Source organism: Morone saxatilis, unplaced genomic scaffold, assembly GCF_004916995.1.
Source record: "Morone saxatilis isolate NCDOM2014 unplaced genomic scaffold, NCSU_SB_2.0 Contig8, whole genome shotgun sequence".
Taxonomy (NCBI): Eukaryota; Metazoa; Chordata; class Actinopteri; family Moronidae; genus Morone; species Morone saxatilis.
The window spans coordinates 21,078,741-21,091,591 of NW_023340257.1; the positions used below are offsets into that span (position 1 = coordinate 21,078,741).

Here is a 12,851-nt window from a genome sequence, read left to right on the forward strand (position 1 = left end):
AGGCCTATGCCAAGGTCAATTAGTTCAGTCTTCTATGACATGCAAATTGCATTTTCTTGTAATGATAACAGGTTGGTGCAGGTTGGAAAATCACATTCTTCATTGCTTATTTCTGCAGTGATGTTTGAGGTTGCTGTTTTATTGTATGTGTAGTTGGGGCTCACCATTCACTCTAATTACAAACAACACATTCAGTTAATTTTGCCATAGACACCAAAATGATTCGGATCTACTTTTAAAGTTTAATGGTTTCTTCCTTGGCCCATGATACAGCCTGCCACCAAGTTTCATCAACAGTGTTTCTGTAATTTGGATGACAGACAAACAAACAAACCGCGCCAAAAACATAACCTCCATGGCAGAAGTAACTCGGTATGGTTAAGACCGTGGATATGGTTAAAATAGAAAGGCAAATGTTGTGCCGGGATTTTAGTACAGCGAACCTTTGTACAGTCCGTACTTGTACTGCTGTGAATATGAACTGCAAAAAACTCATCAAAGTTGCATGAATAAAGCAAAATTAACTTTAATTTTTAACACACCTTAATGGAAGAAACACAGTGACACGAGAATCCCATTTGAGTCCACTTTGTTACTACCAGTAGACTTAATTTCCTTTTTACTCTGATTTGATTCTAAGGGAAAAGTCTGAGTCTCTGTGGCTCGCTGAACGTTGGACTCACCAGCCACTTTACACCATTTTTGTGCCATGCAGATAGTGTTCTTGTTTGAATTTGAGTGCTGGGAGCTGCTGTCCATGGTTTTAGAAGGGGGCTGGTAAGGGTTGAATTCAGGTTTAATGGCCATCAGCTTGGGTATGTTTTTCTGCAATGGTCTCATAAGAGTTTTCTGGATGGCAGCCCCACCGCAAATATCAGCATTTTGAAGCTATCATGATTTTAGATTTTATTGTCTTTGCCAGATCAAATAACTTTGTTTTTCGGGATCAGTGCAGCTGCAGTTTGGGCTCTTCACTATTCAGCCCCTTTGGAAGCCCTTAGTTATCTCATTTTGCTTTGAACACACACACATGGACGCTGTGATTATCAGAGCTCTTTTAAAGCTGACACTGACTGCTAATTAGCATCCAAGTTAATATGATACACCTGCGTAGCTGCCTTTGTTAATGGGATTTAAATACTTCAAAGTAATTTCATGTGGTGGCTCAATTTTTCTCCACTCCCTCTGTACCCATTAAATCCTGGATGAAGTGGAAAGTTAAGTCAGACACCAGCCAACTGTCAAACAAGCATTGCTTAACTACTGTGAATCCATCAAGGTTTTTACATTATAGACAAGTTCCGTATAAGGAAATGGCTCCTATTTCTCGCAGAACCTTTCACCTCGAAGAATAATTGTATTTCTGTTAAGTATGTACCAGCTATACATTTTTTCTTTGTTGTCAGATTCTTTGAATTCGGCTAAGACACCAACCTGACTCCCTCCCATTGTTTTGAGCACAGTGTTTCGTAGCTAATTGCATCGAACCACTGCTTTGATTACAATGACAATGTATATTTAGATGCTTGTTGAAAAGCATTCAGCTAAACCATTCAGAGCTTTCGGCATGTTGAGTGATTTCCTGAGTTTCTGAAATCAAAGCAAACAAGTTCCCTTGGCTCAATTGAAAACATCGTTGGAAACAACAGACTTCATTATGCACGCTGAGGAGGCGTTGAGATGGAGGTGCTCCCATCAGCACTCCTGACATTATGTAGGGAGTTACTCCCCCTCTCTCTTCGTGTGTCTCTGCCTCTCTCTCTCCAGGGTGAGCCATGAAAAGATGGGAAGTTTGAGCAGATGTAGCAGAATGTATCGTGAACTTGAATGTATTCCTGTAGGAAGCTTCCATTTCCCGCCAAATGTTGCATTTTTAATACTGACAGAAACTGGGATACCAGATGACAATGTAGTCGTTCCCCTTGCTCTGCAGAGCTCATGATTTAGATTTTTATGTTTGTGAATTTTGTGAATGTTTGTGAATTGGGATTATGTATGTATGTATTATGTAATTAGGATTCATGGATATTAGATAATGATGTGTTTAACTTGAATTTGGTTTAGCTGGCATTTTGTTGCAAATTATTACATTTCCCCCATTGTACAATTTGTTGTTGCTCCTGCAGCAAGCACAGGCCTTTCTATAGGAGCTGTAATTGTATCGTTGTAGATAGAGTACGCTTGTTTTCTGGGGCAGTTGATAAGAAACAAGTTCATAACTTAAAACATATGGGTAGTATTGGTCGCCGACGTGTATGAATCCTGCTGCTTTTCTTGTGAGTTAAGAAATGTGTAGCATTCAAGCACTAGGATTGGCAAGGTTCTCTCTTATTTAAAAAAAAAAGCTTTATAGGTAGTATTATGTAGCATCAAAATCCAACTCTGGCTAGGAAGTAGTGGTGGATGAATGGGTAAATCACAGGACCCATATCTGGGTCTCTTTTTAGTTCACTTAATTATTACTTATCATTATAATTGTTTAATCTTTTCTTTAGATTTTCAGTTGCATTTTGGTTAGATTAAGGTTTAATATCATGGTTTGGGTTAAAATAGACATCTAAACCACATGTAAGCTTTTTTAGCAGAGAACTTCTTCCACTCGCTCAATCATGGGTGTCTGACCAATCCTAGCGCTTGAATGCTACGCAGGGTGTGTCTTGCCATGAAAAACAGCGGGATCTATAATAATGCATGGCTGACAGTAAGTTACACATGCATTATCATTTTATCGTGAAAATGTTGATCTCAAGTTGGGGACCTTATGGGATGGTAATGATTATTCTAGGTATTAGTCAAACCCTCTGGTGTTACCAGGGAAACAGATATGGTTTGTGAAAAACTTCAGATTACAAAACATATGAAAATCTAAATTAATGGTCTTTTTGGCAAGTAACCATGGTATAAGTGGGATAGTGTCCATAAACAGGAACTAATGGACTCCATTAGGCATTAATTCCTCATAATGGGCACCTAGTCTGGCGTTATCACTTACTTAACCTTAACACGGCTTGAAGACACACAGCAGGTTCTTTATCATGTATGTTTTCTTCGAACAACAAAAACAGTAGGATCTCCAGAGAGTTTTATCTCGCAAACACTGCATGCTGGGACGTCTGCTAATATGATAATACAGCCTAATGATCATGTTTTTTTAGAAACTAAATGAGTTAAGGGAACAGCAGTACATCAATTCAACTCATCATTTCAAGTCAAGAGACTTCTGTCAGAACAACTCCTGCAAGAACTGGTCTGAAAATAAAACCAAAAAATCAATACAGCTTTTATTTACATTAAGTTAATGACAAAATATTAGTTAATTCCACTAAATGCCTGCATAATATTTTACAGTGTAATATTATTTAATATTAATTTAAATTTAATTAAAAGAAATGCAAAAATGTCTGCTGAAATTTGATTAATCAGATGCTTGCAGCAGAAACATTTAGTTTTTCTCTGTTTATTTTTTATCATTTCAAGAGACCTTGTTTGATCTGCAGGATAAGCATCTCTTTTTTGTTTTCTCCCTATTTTGTCTCATTATTTTCTCTCATTGGAAGCATATTGCGAACTGTCCTCATCACAAAAAGACTCTATTAACTGCAAACTACAGTGAACAGTGTCCTCTCGCAGCAACAAACAAAAGAAATGTTTTGATCTTCTCCCTTTTGAAAATTCTCTGTATCTTTTTGTGAAAATTGGTCAAGACCTCAGGTGTAATCACTACCTTAATGGGGGTATTTTCCGCTCCTTTCAAGATCTTATAAGCCTTCTAGTTGAAAAGTACATGGAAAAATAGCTTTTCTTTGGCTCGGTTGGTTGTTTGGACTGTTGAAAGCTGGCTTGCATCCATTGTTGTATTTAGGTGCTTTCATGACTAAAATAATTAGGTTCATGACATTGTTTGTTTGTTCTGAACTGGTGGCTTTACTCCAGGCTTTACACACTGTGAAGTGTTTTGAAGTTAACTCCGCTTTTTGAATAATTTAAGAAGAGGGTTCCCCCTGCATGGATGGAATTAATATCTGACCAAATTACTGCAGATTGGGTCATAAAAGCCAAGTCACAAAGATTGCATCTGTTTTATGAAATATGTACCTTTTATATTGGACTTGCTTCCTGTGTGATTTCTGTATTGGATATTACACTAGAACAGGAATTTCAGCTGGCTTGTTCCTAGAAAAAAGATCTTCTGTTTTTACGTTTTAATCAACACTCTTAGTTGCCCTTTAATGCCTGCTGCAGCTAGTCAGGAGAGGGAATTTAACTCTTTCTCGGTTCTATCACCTAATTAAAGTCAGATTTAAAGCTGACTGATGTTGGAGTGCAGGCAGCCTGATTTAATATAAACTGCTTTATAAATTCATTCTCAGCGACACTGCTGTTTTTGATGTATTGATTTGAAATCCTGGGAATGTCTCTGCGAAGATTTTCTTGTCCCAGAATCGATGAGAGGGTAATTGGATAGAAGCTCTCCTGGCTCTAATTACGAACTCGGATAGATGAGCGGTGCTCTTAGAGGTCTGACGTAGAATTACTCTTATCTTTTAAATGTTTTTTCAGATATAATAACATAAAGCAGGTTGTTTTGTTTAGCCCTGCCTTCTTACTACAGCTTTTAAATAGAGAAGTGACCCAGGCTTAAGAAAGAAGGAGATGGTTTATGTTTCCGTCAGTTTTAAAGGATTTATTTCTGTTTGTATTGTTATCTAAATATCTTTTTCTCTCCCTGTTCTTACAGTCTATATCAACTTTTTTGCTGGCAGCTCAGGAAAAGGCTCACAGGTAAGATAAACAGTTGACACCTGATTTTGTATTTCCTGTGTGCAAGTTAGTCTGAAACCTTATGTGGTTCCTACTTTCTTGATAATTAGTGTTAATTATTCTTTTCCTGGTCTCCTCACCTCCATTGAAACCTTAATTACCTGACCAGTTGAAATTAACGACCACGTTTTTCTTTCTTAATGATTGATTATTGGCCTCCAGATAGGAAGTTTAATTTGCTCTTCAATACAAATCCACTCATGCTTTCCTCAAGTGCAAGATGATTTTCTTGCTGTTGCATTTTCTAAGTCTGCAGTTGCTGCATGATAAATAATTAACATGTTCAGTTGCTCTACTTCTTCTTGGTGTGAGAAGATGTTGACAGTAAGCCCCCTGGCAGAGGTGCTTAGCATCACAAAAATGGGAAATTACTGTCTTTCCTTTTACTGATGTAAACCGCTTTCCCTGCAGAGGAGGTTTCACCCTTTCTCTTTGTCACTTTTTCATTTTTCTCATAGTGTTGTAAATGATGTTAGACAGAAATTGTCCTCCAGTGTAATCTAGGTGAGAATAAAAACATCTTGAAACAATTGGTTCTCTGGAGCACACAGATATATTGGCTTCTAATTTGAACAAAAAAGTTTGCTTAAGTCAGTTTTCTTCCCTGAAATAAATGTGCTACATTATCAGTGTCCCTTTAAGAAAGGACACTCAGTCAAAGCCCTTTTATTTTCTGTAAAAGAACGATTAGGGACAGCTGCCTGTCAGAGTGATAAAGCAAATATTTAAATGACATCCATTCAGGAGAAGAAACACTTTACAGGATTGAAAAGAACAGTGTTTTCGCAACAATGGAAACATAATAAGGAATAAAAGTCATGTGTAATGTGCTGGAAAAAAGACATTATAAAAGCTGAGAAACTGGTTTATGGAATTCCTTTTTTGTCTGAACTGTATTATACATCTATTCTTAGACATAAATCAGAAAAAAACATATTTTTCTGTCTTCTCCACTATTCTTGACCCTGACATGTGGCTGCTAGTGCTTTGGAGAGCTCGTGGGGGGTTGTTGCCTAGTTACCACAGGACCACGGTGGCACACTGAATGAATTCACAATGCATTTTAATTTTTTAATGTCACTAAACTTTGACAAGGTGTGTCCCGTGCAGACAAAGAGAAGGTCCAAAATGTGTTGTAATGTATTTTTCTCACCAAGCCCAACTGCAAAGTGGAAACCAGGTTGTTGCCCCCTTTTTAGATCTCCTGAGCTGAGGAACAACATTAACAAATTAGAAAGGAATACAAATTTTTAGGTCATGGAAGCGCTCCAATTTAGTTATGGAAAGTCATGGAATTTACATCAAGGCCATGGCGAGAGGCCTGGCAGTCATTTACATACTGAATGCAACATTTTGCAACACATGCTTATAAATTAATGGACAATAAGTAAACACATTTGATTTATAATTTCAAAAGTAAACCAATCACTGAATAAAGCAATTAATTATTGCTCTTTCTACAGAGGATTACTGACATTCTAACAAAGTTGCAATTTACTCTATATGAAACCTTTTCGTCAGTGTAACTTAAAACAGTTTTCCAGCTATGAATAAATAATTGTAATATCAAATACAGTACAATAGGCCTCCAGATCAATTTACATGTAAATATAGTTCTTAATAAATGAAGACATTGTAGTAGGTTAAACACAGGGTATGCCACACGTGTTTGAATTTAATATTGAAGATTATATTGGTGTTTTCATTATATAGCCCATTTACAACAAATTAGTTAGTCTTATATAACTTCCACACATTTTCCACACACAATGATTTGGAATCCACATTCAGCCCCTGGTTTTGTTATGAAAATCAACTCACAGAAACAATCACCACACTCTTGCAGAGCTTCATTGTGATTATCACAAACTAAATTGACTGACTTGGCTGTGTTTTTCTGAAAAACTACATTAATGTTAAATAGTTGCAAGTCGATGGAGGAAAAGTCACCCAGGCAAACGGCTCTTTAGTACAGACAAAGTAAGAGGTCTTACTCTGCCACTATTTCCCAATACTACGAATGTGACCCCCCATCACAGTCATTCATTCCCTCTTCTTCCTTGGATTAGCCAGACTAGACTCTACAATGGCATATTGCCGTTGCTGTTTGTTATTAATGTTTTGGTATAGTCTAGTACTGCACATTTTCCATGAGTTTCAATTAGTATTGAAAAAAAATTCAGGTATTGAACCATTTTAAATAAACCCAGCCCTACATATAGGTTTGCATTTAATGGACTCAACCCCTAATGTAAGCCTTTAAACCAGTGTTTGATCTGAGCTTATTTCACATAATTTTTGTGCCAGTGGTCAGCATGGAACATTTGGCACTTAATAAGAGAGGATTCCCCATCGGACTTCAAACAGCTGGGCTCATCCCATCACGATTAAAATCTGGCTAAATCTGCAGGGGCTCCTGTAGTGTGTGTGATACGGGTAACACTGATCTCTGAATGCAAAGTAGCAACAGGCAAATAGTAATACACTTAAAACAACATGTTTATGGAACTCATAAATACATTTTCAGCAACTCGTGGCTTATTGTTTGCTCCTTTAAATTGGAAGAAAAGCTCATCATATGTTTCAATTTTCAGTACATACTCTGCTTTGATCAATGTTGTTGCATATATTGTTGATACAAAGGCTTATGATATGGAAAGCAGGAAACGTGGTTGCAGGAGTAAACATTAAAGCGTCATTTTCAGTGGTTGTCTTTGAACACAGTCTGTGGCTTGCATATCGAACACGTTTCAGCACCCCCCTTCTCTCCTTTGAAGACGGCCCAGAGCCTCTGATGACTGGCATCAGTTTGAACTTAGAATGACTTGGAGAAGTTGGCGAAAAGGCAAATGGAGGTACCGTGATTATCTGCCGCTTCAGGGCATCATAAACAGCCTAAACAACAAGTGTACTCCAAGTTTGCTAATGTAAGCAGAAGTGCCTTGATCTCATGCACTCAGAGGACTTAACAGTGAGAGGATGCACGAGTACCACACAGTGTGAGAAATAATTTACAAACTTCCTGCTGAGGGTCCTGCAAATCCAATGAATAACTTCAACTAGTTAAAAATACACCTGACAGTTCCTGTCACTTTGCCACGATTCTGGTCTTCTCAAGATACATGAGGACACTTTTTTTTAAAATTGCAGGGTCTGAGCTTTATTCTGAAAGGGAAGGCTGGGCCTTCAGGCGGTGTTCCTAGATGTGGGAAAACGCAATAGCCAGTCATACGACACGCACACAAGAACACAACCAGTACAGCAGAAGTAATTGAAAGTGCTGATCTTTGTGAGTCATTGAGTTCTTTCATATGTTTTTGAGGCTAAATGGTAGCTTCACGAAGTTACATAACACAAACGTTTTCTTAGGTTCATCCTCAGGCTGTGCAGGATAAGACCAGGTATGCTCCACAGACAGGAAAACACGTTTATTTTAATTTTAAATTATTCCAAAATTACACCAAACTCAACTTGTAAACTCGTAGCCCAGATAGGAGACATAAACACATCTTATTTGCCGCCATAGCGACCTTTCCATTCCTTTGTCCTTTTGAAGAGTATAGATTTTCATCTCTGTGTAGGCACTCAACCTTAAGTGCCATTCAGTTGTTGACATAATGACCAGTCTTCAAGGAAAAGAGCTCCTGCCTTAACAACACACTCAAGTCAAGTCAACAAGTCTGATTGAACGACATCTTCTATGTTGTTTGCAGGTTACTGTGCTTTCTGCCAAACATCGTTTTGCAGAGATTTGTGTTCAAACTGTATAAATGGTTTTAAATTCAAAGGCTTTCCTTGTTCTACAGCATCTCCTCACCTTGAGCTGAGTTGTCAAGAGGACATGTGTGAGACTGATGTGTGAATCATTGCTTCAACTCCTCTGCAATGACCTTATCTCAGCAGGAAAAACTAATTCTTTTTTGAGACTACAAACCTGCATGAATATTGCCAATGTTCAATGTCTTGGACAAACTCTGCGTCCATCTGTGGTTCTTTATAAATACCTACAGCATTAGCTAAAAGCATTAAAACAGTTTCTCATTTCTCTCCAACTTCTGCTATTACCTTGCTTTAATTATACAACTGTGCCCACTAATTTGTTTTTACTTTGATGAGTGTTTGTTTCAATTTGTTTCTTTTGAGTTAGAGTAATTGTAAGATACAGATTTAGATTGCATACAGCGCTTCGCAGCAATCACTTCCTTTTTGTAACCCACAGAATCAACAATACTAGTCCAGACAGCTGGAGCATTACAGCTGGAGTAATGTTTTCCTGTGTGACTAAACTTTTTTTTTTTCCTAACGTGTTATTGCTAAATTCTGCTCAAAAACATCTATCAGCCATCTCATGTAGAGGCCAGAGAGCATACTGTGACCCTAAATAACTTACACAGCAGGGCTTGACGGTAGCGGTTGCCCCGTTGCCCAAGGCAACCAGATTTGGACCACTGTCAACAATTTTGTGCGGTCTGGTCGCCTCCGTTGGCAACAGTTTTTCCTGTGCTTAGAAAAACAAAGCTGAATCCCTCTGCGTTCAGTCTTCTATCTAAGTGAGAGTGCCCCTGCTGAACTGTTCTACTGTGTGAGAAATTGTAAAATTATGGATGAAAAATGCCAAATATTAACCCAACTTTATAGAAGACAGTAGTATTGATACTGAAATAAGTGGACCTATAAAGAAAAATAGAAGTAGAAACTTCATCCAGTAAATTATATTTTTTGTTTTATATATATATATATATATATATACACACACACTAAAAACTCTGTGCAACACACACTTCCGTCATTGAAAGACAAGTTTGCTCATCTTGGTAAACACAACATTTAGAATCACAGGGCTGATACATAAGAGTGGGCAGCTAAAACATGTCAGAGGAGGAAGAAAATACAGCAGGTATAGAAGAATCATCCAAAACTGAGAGAATATGAGCTCAGCATCTTGGCAAACTTATAATAGTGTTTACTACATTCTGGACAGAAGATAAGATAAGATAAGATAAGATGTACCTTTATTGATCCCCCGTAGGAGAAATTCCAATTTGGCACAGCAGCATAAGGGAATGTAGTGCAAGAGTACCGAAGTGGAAGTACAATAAAAAACACAATATAAGAATATTATAAAATATATTTTAAAATATAAGACTCTAAATGAAAAGTATATACAGTATATGCAATAAATAATTTAAATAATAATAAGAAAAGAACCATTTTCAGACTCTCCTACGTCTCCAGATCAAAAACTACTCCGATGTGACTGAACTGTGAAGCTGTAGATTAATCCAGGCTTGTTGGAGTTAAATACTCTTGTGATTTGTCCTGCTAATTATATTACCTTGCAAATGTGAAATTTAAATGCACTGACACTGTAGCTCCCTCTTACTTTTTATACTTGATTATTAATGAAGCTATAAGCCCCTTGTTCTTAACCAAATGTAATTTTATGTGGGGGGAAGGACGTGGTAAAATAAAATGTTCATTTAGAGTTGTTTACCTACAGATATAAAATAAGTTACATAGCACCTTCAGTGTTCACTGCCACCTACTTTACTGGGGATAGGATGATGCTTGTTGCTATGGATACCATCCTTCACTATAAACACTGCATTCCATGCCAGTTAATTACATATTGAAGTTAGTTTTAATTGCTCTGTGTCATTTGTTTTGGTTATCTGCACAGTAATGAGTGCTGCACTGATGCACCTTAACACTAGCAGCTAACATTAGCAGCGTTCCCAACTTAGAAACTTTCTTGGTGACTTCATTGACCACAGTGACTTTATTCCAGTGTCTGGATCCTCTCTATTAATTTCTCTTTAGTTCCAGAGCCTATACAACAGCCTTCATTAGAGGTATATTTATATGCATACTGATGAGACCATAGCAGCTTTAAAAGAATAATAGCTAAAGATAAAACTGGTTAATCAGTTAAGTTTTAACTAACAATGTCCAACATCTACGTATAATTTGACCATTCTTGATATCCCTTTTTATAATTCAATTAGGAGTTAATTAGGAGTAATGGATTGCTAAACCCCCTCCCCTCCTGATTGTCCAATCGTAGCTCAGCAACTGCAAATAGGCATGGCAGGTTTGTCTAGCTTTGGCTTTGTCCTCTTGCCAAACAGTTAACCTTGTTATATTTATACAACTGTGCCCACTAATTTGCTTTACTTTTGTGTTTGCTTCAATTTGTTTCTTTTGAGTTAGAGTAATTGTAAAATACAGATTTAGATTGCATATAGCACTTCGCAGCAATGACTTTTCTTTTGTAACACACAGATTCAACAATAGTAGTCCAGACAGCTGGAGCACTAGCTTTGGCTTTGTCCTCTTGCCAAACAGTGTGCATGGGTCTGTTATAAGAGCAGTACGCAGTGTTTGGAAGAGGGGGTGTGTTTTATTAAACCAAAAACATGAGCGAGAAAGAGTGTAAGGAAGAAATTATGGTAATGTTTGTATCTGCTCTAACGGGCAACTAGCTGACTGACTACATTAGTAATTAGCATTACTTTCAAGGCCAGATAGCACATAATTAACTACATTATTTTTCGGGGTCACAGGTTATATTAAAAAAGCACTGTGTTATTTATATTCCCTCGCTGTGTGGATGTTGGATCTGGATGCTGTCAAAGTTTAGGGTTACCTTGCAGTTCTGTCCTTCTTGAATTGTATTTGGGGAAATTTACACTTCAGCACCACCAGTGTTACCCTACCGTTGTGATTGCTAAACCCATCGGTTGGCGCTAATTATTAAAGCTTTTTCTCTTTTAACATCAAAATGAAATCAAGTCTGTAAGCTAAGCACTCCCTCCAGGAACTGGCAATGTTGCGATTGCAACAATTGCTGCAAATACAATCAATCCCCCTGAATTCTGCGCAACCTTGCAATTTTGTCCAATCACCACAACCTTTCTGCAAATTTGACCAATAATTGTGAGTTCGCCAATCATAGCAGTCCTCCAAGCAAAATGTTTTGCAGTTTTCGCTTCTCACGCATTTCATTGCAAAAAAATAGGCTTAAAGCATTGCAGCTGCTGTGAAATCAGGCATTGTAGGCCACAACAATCCAAAAAAAAACAATCAAGGTCTGCTAAACCCAAAAGATAATGCCTGGCTGCCAGGTTGACAGTCACTTCTAAAAGTTACTGTTGGGCACATTGTCATGCACAACATGGCGAAAATTGTTACTGTTGTATCATTAAGAGCAAGTTAACAGTTTAACTTGTCAGTTTTGAGTCTTTATGGCCTACAGACTGTTATCAACAGCTTTTTTTCTTACCAACTGAAGTCAACAAAATGCAGAAAAGGGCTATTAAGAAAACCTGACAAGAATAGCCTGCTGATATTCTTAGGCAGCAGACGTTTAAAGTCATTAAGTTGTTAACACATTAAGAGCTTTTGCTTGTGTATGAAAAATGACTAATGAAATTTGTCAGTTCTTTTGGCACCCTGACATAGAAGAGGAATACAAAAGGCGCTTAAACCGCTCGATAGATCTGAAAGCGTCCTCAAAATGAAGCAATTTGCACTTCCCCTAGAAATATTTTTTTTCTTAAGTAAACACATGAATAGTAGAGATCAACTGCTCAGGTGTTTCAGGGGCTCAAAGTCCTTCTAGACAGCCAGCTTCTGCAAACATCACACATTTTTCTATCACATGTCAAAACTCAGAAAAACCCTGCAACCTTGAATCATTCGTGCCATCAGTGAACAGAGAGCTAATGTGACCTGACGGGTCACTCACATCAGTGGAGCGTCTGTGCCCTTGGGGATTGAGAGATGTAGCAGGGGGCAGGGTCTCTGCCATGTATGTATGTGGAGAGCTTCCAAATCAAAGGCGGGGATCAAAGGGTTGTCTTAGCGGGTGTCCTTGATTACATAACAATCACATTAAGTAAGTAGGTTGAGGATCATTCTCAAGGAGTCTAAACATGCAACACCCCAGCTGGGAAAACTTTTGCCTCGGTGCTGCCGTTGTTCTGCAGTTAAACTACATGAGGCACAATCTTTCTGTCTGTCTGTCTGTC

At 37.8% G+C, this 12,851-nt stretch overlaps 1 protein-coding gene across 1 annotated transcript in view; it reads left to right on the forward strand.

Annotated features, from left to right (window-relative positions):
• b3glcta (beta 3-glucosyltransferase a) overlaps positions 1-12,851 on the forward strand; it is a 58,731-nt gene that overhangs the window by 4,664 nt on the left and 41,216 nt on the right. The window contains exon 2 of the mRNA XM_035680209.1: positions 4,739-4,782. Within this exon, the coding sequence (XP_035536102.1) occupies positions 4,739-4,782 (44 nt within the window). The remainder of the gene's footprint in view (positions 1-4,738; positions 4,783-12,851) is intronic.